The 8,035-nt window shown below is 34.0% G+C and overlaps 1 protein-coding gene across 1 annotated transcript in view; it reads left to right on the forward strand.

The window, feature by feature from the left end:
• The window catches only part of LOC123543790 (uncharacterized), a gene marked incomplete at its 3' end in the record, with an annotated part of 33,821 nt that extends 25,985 nt beyond the window's left edge, over positions 1 to 7,836 (forward strand). Inside the window, exon 5 of the mRNA XM_053534985.1 lies at positions 7,663 to 7,836. Coding sequence (XP_053390960.1) covers positions 7,663 to 7,836 — 174 coding nt within the window. The remainder of the gene's footprint in view (positions 1 to 7,662) is intronic.
• Positions 7,837 to 8,035: the final 199 nt, after the last annotated feature.

An 8,035-nucleotide genomic window follows, 5' to 3' on the forward strand; every position in this document is an offset into this window, starting at 1 on the left:
TACGTAAGCAGTAGCTCTTAAACAATACGTAGATTAAAAATACACTTACTTTATGCGATATTAACGAAATAAACAATGAAAATCCAAGCCATTCGCGACAGGAAAAATTTGTGTTTTGATTTCTGAACGCCTAGTTTTTGGCGACTTCCGGTTGGGCGTACAGAGTCTATACACTGTGTCCCTGTTGATTTACCTGTATTGGAAAATAAACAGTGTCGATTGTAATGAGGTCGACTACAGTCCGTGTGCTAATAAACTTTGATAATGTGGCAGGTGAGTCCAATAAGTCAAGGGGTGTTCAAAGATAATCCTTGGTCGATCTATTGTGAAGCAAATATTGGATTTACCTATATTGAAAAATAAACAGTGTCGACTGTATTGAGGTCAACTGCCACATTATCAAAGTTTATTAGTATGATAATTTCGGAGTGACGTCACGTTTGTTTATGTTTTCTGGACTTTTAAAACTAACAAAATAGGTAAAGCAGCCTACATAAACAATAATATTGGGTATATTTTATTGCCACACGTCTGTCAGTCCCGGTAGCTCAGTGGTTAAGCATTGGTGTTTGAAATATCGAATTTTTTGGGCCGTAGGTTCGAATCGAGGAAAGTGTTGTTGGTATTTTTTTTTTATATCTCTTTCAGCATGACTATAAATAAATTAAAATGAACCATAGGGAATTCAGCATTTTTCTAACATGTTAAAATCTAATTTAAAATATTTCTAGTTTAAGCAACAACTGCAAAGTAGCTCAGAGGTAAAGCATACTGTCAATGTTAAACAAATCTCTTGCCTTATGGGTTCGAAACTCAGCACTGACATTTAATTTTTTATTTCATTTTTGCATAAAATTTTTTAGATTTCTTTATGTGCTATGTGACAACACGACAGAGAAATATCTTAAGCCGATACGGCAGATGAGAAAGTTTTAGCATCATATTAAAGATGATATTAATTAAATGCATGCATTTAAGCGAATAATGAACATAATATAATGTTATTTAAAGACAAATATGCAAGTACAAACCATCAAAGAAAGAAACGAAAACACGGGAACAAAAATAAAAACGAAAAGGAAAAAAAAAAAAATCTGGAAAAAAAAATCCTCATGACGATTCGAAGTCACAAAACAATTTGCTTATATCCAATTGTTACCAGCATTTTACCCGACTGAGCTATGTTGACGTATACCTACTGCATAGTTCAAATGAAACAAATACTAACATTTACTTCTCAAGTAATGTGCAAGCATTACGAATTGTTATTTTATCAGTTATCATGAAATGGACTTGTCCTCTCGTTTCGGCTGGAATATCATTGGGGTTTAGTATTTCATGTGTTGACCTGTTCAGAATTGTAAACTTATAACATGTCAAGACCTTCTGCCAACAAATTAGAATCAGGCGAGCATACATTTTGATAGCCTAAAATATATATATCATTAATGATGATTATTGCTGAAGTGCTGGAAATACAATACTTATCAACTTGATTAAATTGCTTATTTTTGTTATGTTGTTATTAAATTTTCGAGAATTAACAAATTTAAAAGATGACATCGCGATACATGTCGGATTGCACAATATGTTTGCTAAATATATGTTTTCATGTGGCGAAAAAACGTATTCCGAAATAATACACGCAGTTATATAATTATTATATAATTACGGACAGTCTATGAGCAGTGAATGTCATTAGTATTTCCCGACTGAGAAAGTTATTCATGGAATGTTCAAGAAATACAACGGGAGCTCGCCCGCTTAGCCCAGCAGAAAGAGCGCAGATTTACAAATCGCGGACTCGTGCGTTCGATCCCCGGGCGAGGCGTATGTCCTCCGAGGCGATTTAATTAAAGACATTTTAAAGACATTGTGTAGGTTAACTGACCGCCGTTACATTACTGAAATACTGTTGAAAAACGCCGTGAACACCCAAACAAACAAACAAACATTGAAATTTTTCATTTCACTTCCCGTATACTGCCAATTTCAGAATAGTGCGCCGATTCAATGTTTGCACCATACACATGGAGTGACTGACTGATATCGATTTTCTTATCGTAAGTGGCTAATTTTGTAACAGTCATTTACATAAACTCCGCCCAAGACGCGAGACAAGTTATGTACATTTAATTTATATGATTTAATAGTATGTGGGGTTTTCCCGTTAATTGTCTAAACAACACATAAACTGAAAAGTCAGTCATGCAATGTATTTACGGTTTTTTAAAACTGATGATATTGCAGTTTTTAGCCGTGTCTCAGAATCAGTTTCAAGTCAAACAGTTTTTACAATCTCTATCCAGAACGGTACAGAATAGATTTTCTTTAATTGATAAACATTTCCTTGTGACAAGTTCATAAAAAAATCACTCACTACAAAATGCAAATTTAGTCAGCGGGTGCATATAAGTTTTAAGATCAAAAGATGTCTTTATACATGTAAAAATACACATGTCCTAAACAACATGTGTATTTCTGTCGCTAGGTCATGGACTTTTCATGTTGAAAATACAATATTTGATTTAAACATAAATGCGCTGTTTATATACGTAACTCAAGTTATAAAGGTAATAAAGTTTTATGTGTTTGAGAATCTAGTAAGCATGCGATTGAATCAACTGGAATCATTTATTTTAGTATATTGAACATGTATTTACACCTAATCATCGATTCAACTTTCGGTCCTGTAGCCGTTGTACATGAAATCAAACGCCGAGTGGTTAAGGTCGCCAACTTCAAATCACATCCCCCTTATCGAAGTGGGTTTGGGTCTCACTCGGGACATTGAATTCTTCATGTGAGGAAGTCATTCAGCTGGCTTACGTACGGAAAATCAGTTGTTCTACCCAGGTGTCCGCTCGTGAGGAAATAATGCATGGCGGGGCACCTTGGGTCTTCCTACCATCAAAGCTGGAAAGTTGCCATAATTATGACCTATATATGTGACGATGCAACGTTTAAACCCAAACAAAAATAAGTGCTGGACTCCTTCATTTAACTTTATATAATAGGGAATTAAAACTTGATTCAGGATTCATGACTAAGTAAGTTTCCTTGCCAAGAAACTTGCTCACGACGGAAAAATCTTCTTTTTTTTGGGGGGGGGGGGGTTAACGCCCGTTTTCAACAGTTCTTCCTGTATGTCGGGTGGGCAGTTTACCTAACCATCGCTCCTGGGAAGAACCAGTACAAGGCTCCCGTCCTCCATAAGAATCTGCCAACCGTTCTCACATAAAGAGATATGGCCGGTACCAAGGCTCAAACCAATCCCCGACAGGTTACAGTGATTTCAAGTCAGCGACTAACCACTCGAGTACAAGGGCGATCACACGATGGATGGTTACTACAATTCGGAATCTAGAAACAACATGGGTACATAGTTGCAGTAATGCCAGACTGAAGTCGACATAGAACTTCCAAATAGATTTATGTCGATGGGTTCGACTAACTGCTTATTTTTATCTCTACTTTTTTTGTTTAAAGTTTTCATGACATCGCATACCACATGTCTTCAGTAGGCAGTAATTATTTGACGGATTTCTATGAAATAATTATATCTTTTCATATGGAATCTTTTCTTATCGATGTTAATTCTTTGGTTTGGTATTCTACAGTTTGAGAGAAAATATCGATAAAAATGGAAGACTGGAAGTACTAATCAGACTCAGATGGACGTATAGTTATAATGACCGCATCACTTTGTATTTTTTACCGACGACTGTTGCGTAAATTCATACCCAGGAAAGGAAATGCGTATATGTTTAATGAAAATTGGCTGCGTGTTTATCTGCACCATTTAGCAATTTTTGAAACAGTCTAAAAATAAAAAGTGCTAAGACTGCACGCGATTTACCCGGTCGCACTCAGCGTGCGTTGTGGTCCGATACACACGTGTAGAAGAAATGACTTACTGAACTAGACTTAGTGCTATTGTATTATAGTAACCTGAAAGCATATTCAGTAAAGTAATATCAGTTAAAATAGCAATGCATCGAGTGGCGCCTGCGCAATAAACTTTTTATTACAAAATCGTGTGCAAGGTCATATATTTCCATTCTCTATGTAACAAGAGCCAAATGTTCTATTATTTGCAACAAGCTGAACAGAACTATGTGCCTTTTAAAACAGAAGGGCACTACACATATTAGTCCAACTAATTTGAAGCGATCCTAGGAAATACTGAGATATTTTTTTCAAATGGGCAATATCCCTACTCGCGTCAAACACTCGAAAGACCAAAATAATTGAACAATTTCCGATGAAATTTTCCTCGCTGCCTGACGCTTTACATGGTATAAGTTTAAATGCCGATTATTTCACGAAATGGCCATAAATTCAAATAAAACTTACATGCATCGAAAGGGGATTCAATTCCTCATTGACTTGTGTAAAAATTATCAAAAAATATCTAACATTACGAATTTTCTGGTGATTTAAGGGGACGCATATTGCTACATTCACAGTTCATACAGCAATGCGGAAGGGGTGCATATTCAAGAAATCGATGGTGGGAAAATAAAAAACATATTCCTAAACTGATATAATACTGATGGACACCTGTAATATTCAGTATTTTGTGGATAAGGATGTGGTACTATGAATGTAATAGGAAAACAGAGGTGTTTGTGAAAGTACATTCAACACAAAATATTAAGCTTTTGTATAAGGAAAAAACAGGTTTTTTACAATAACAGTGTTCCAAATAATGTTGAAGGGATGAGATTTTCTTTCTAACACACCAGGTTTGCTTAAACATGTAAAAATTTAACGCCACGTCAGTTCATCTCGGGATGGACGCCATATTTCTCATTGATAAAAAATGTAAACAAAAAAATCAGAGTGGGATTAGCATTGCAAGGGCATAACATGACATTCTACACAATGAATACCTTAGAACAGATATCTAAGATGCTACACAGGTCAGGCGGGTTAAATGCATAATGCCGATCACTTGAAATTCATCTTGAAAAGGTGGTTAATTTTAGTTTGTTTACATGGTTTTTAATTTTCCCACGACTTCTCGGCGATTCACTGCAAATGTATTACTGCGCCGGACGAAAGGTAACTCTAATAAACAACGGGAGACAACTTAGGTGTCAGCACGTGTACGCTTTTTAAAAAAAACATGTCGATGATTATAATTTCTTATCAAATAATGAATCCTATTCAGATATTCTTCTTTAATATTAGAAAATTATTAATTTCTGTGGACATTTGTCAAAAAATATTACCTACAGTGGACTACTTTGCGCATCAAACTGGTTTCCGCTTCAGTTGTGAGGCACTTCCGTTATACTTTTGACAACAATAACAAAACACAAAATGAATCGATAAAGTCACTTATAAACCGACTGCTACTTAAATTAGTGTAAGTAAAGTTGTTGTTACAACATTATACATGTTCGTTATGTTATGAGATAAAGTTTATCTTGAACTGCATAATCCATTAACTACGTTTACATGATATTGCATTTACAACTTATTTGACCCCATTTTTTTACGTGAATGACAGCATTCTCGTGCAACTCGTGCAAACAGAGTTATGAAAAGTATGGTGGAGAATTCAAGGACAAATTATAAATGACATTAAAATGAGGATAACTGTATATTCGTCCAGTTTTGATCATTGACATTCCTGCTGTGTATTAGTAACTTCTGTGAACAAGATTAGAATGTTGCTTTTGCACATATACACATTGATTGGACCTCTCAACAAAATTTCATACCTTATTTTAGGGATTTTTAAGACAGTACATTTTCAAAAGTTTGTTGAATGTGTTTTGATATTTAAGTGCATTGCAATTCATGAATACCAAGTTAAAAATTAATAATGGCAACATTTCTAGGCCTTTATTGTAAGCCACTAGACTTCTGTAATGATAAATGTTTAATGTATTAAGGGGAATATACTCTTTTAGTTTTGTAATGTGGCATTCCTTGACCACCGTATCTTTTCTTATGCACTACTTTGTAAACAAACTAAATAATGTGTTTTAGCTCACATATGCCAAATGAAAAGCAAGACAGTGAACTTATTTCACATTCTTTCTTTAAATTAGAATCTGTAGGACATTGATAAATGTTTGGACAAAGTGAAGCACTATTATTTTCGCACCAAAAAGTCTTAATTGTTGACTTTGAATGTACACAAGAAGTCTTATGTAATTCAACAATAACTTTCTTGTTTCAGTTTTTCTCATTTTTATTTTAGTGAGCAATCCTTTGTGTACTTATAACAGTTGAAACAGTATTCATTTCATTTACCAAAACCTTGTACTTTTTTGCAGGTAAATTTTATAATACCCCACCCACTTTTTTCTAATTTCAAAGTATGCGTCCCCTTAAACCTATATATGTACTGTACGCGATTAACGTTTACCGTGCTGACACACTAATATGCACTAATATGCACAAACGATAAAACCGATAACTTTACATGATTTATCCTCCATTATTTTGGTCCTTCAAAGTTTGACGCATAGATTGCCCGTCACAAATATAAAACAATCTGAACGTCGAATTATTTTGACTAATACATGTAGATCTACTAGGTATTACCAAACGTTCACGAGTCTAGGGACAAAACTTCCAGTTTAATTTCGATAAGATACTGCATGTAGTTTTAAATAAATAAATGGATGAATATTACTTATAGTTCAATGTGTAAAGACAACATAGAGTATGCGATATTTTCCATGACCGACACTCGTGGACATTTTACGAAGACTAGATAATTTAAAATAAATACATGAAACCTACGAGACAAAATCTGCGGTAGCAGTTTTGTGTTATTTCGTCAAGAGTTGCTATATAAATACATGTATACACATCAATGTTCAAATCTATAATCTACATAGATTTAAGTGTATATGCTGCACATGAATGTATTTATTATGCAGAATCAGAGCTATCTTGAAATAAATACCAGTGATATTTTGCTTTTGTAACTAACCCGTAACGATCAATAGAAAAATACTTTAGGGCGGAGCAAACTACAAGCGTGATCAAATTAACCTCTCACCGATAACAAGCGTGACACCTACGTCATTTACTACCAGCGTTTGATGTAAACGCCCATTCGGCGAGCTTTTCTGAAATTGGCAGTATCTCATTAATTGGATGATACTTTAAAATGCCTAAAGTAAAAGTTTTTTTTTTAAATTTTGATCATTGTTTTAAACCCGTAATGAGTCACAATATACGGTTTTTTTTTATTCTTTTTATGTCGTAGGTATTAGGAAATATCATATATATGGTAACTGACATTTTGTACCATGCTACCGACTATATATATATAACTTCACTCCTGAGGCTGTTTAAATTTTGTATTTGTGCCCAAAAAATAACCATAGCTTTGACAGAATTTTCCGAGACAGAAACTTAGAAATATATTTTAATATTAAAACATATATATATATATATATATATATATATATATATATATATATATATATATTAAATATATTTCTAAGTTTCTACGTGTTCCCTTTTACTGTCTCGGAAAATTCTGTCAAAGCTATGATTATTTTTTGGGCACAAATACAAAATTTAAACAGCCTCAGGAGTGAAGTTATTCTTCTTATGAACGAGAACATAGGGCTTGGAGACAGATACATGTTGTCTGAATATTGACTACTACATTTTAACCATTTACAGTTAAAGAAAGACGATTTCATAATTACACCAATAAATGAACACGATGTGATCAGTGCGAGCTTCAAGTCAATTTGTGATACGATAGAGGAGTTCGAAAGCAAATTACAGGAAAATCTAGAAAACGTATCTACTACAGAAGATGCTGAAAACAAATTAAGGGAAACACTAGAAAATGTACGTACTTCAGTAGTCACAATTTGGCCACCTGTCTTGACTTTACAGGTACTTTTGATTGATTATATATTGGAGCATTCGCATTTAATATGTTCTCTTTATTATTTTTCAACGTCTGATCAGCTTTTATATCATATATAGGTTACATAAGGCTATTGACTGAAACGTTTGGGCTACAGAAAACTACTAGTTATCGTAT

Source organism: Mercenaria mercenaria, unplaced genomic scaffold (assembly GCF_021730395.1).
Source record: "Mercenaria mercenaria strain notata unplaced genomic scaffold, MADL_Memer_1 contig_4340, whole genome shotgun sequence".
In the NCBI taxonomy this organism is placed as follows: Eukaryota; Metazoa; Mollusca; class Bivalvia; order Venerida; family Veneridae; genus Mercenaria; species Mercenaria mercenaria.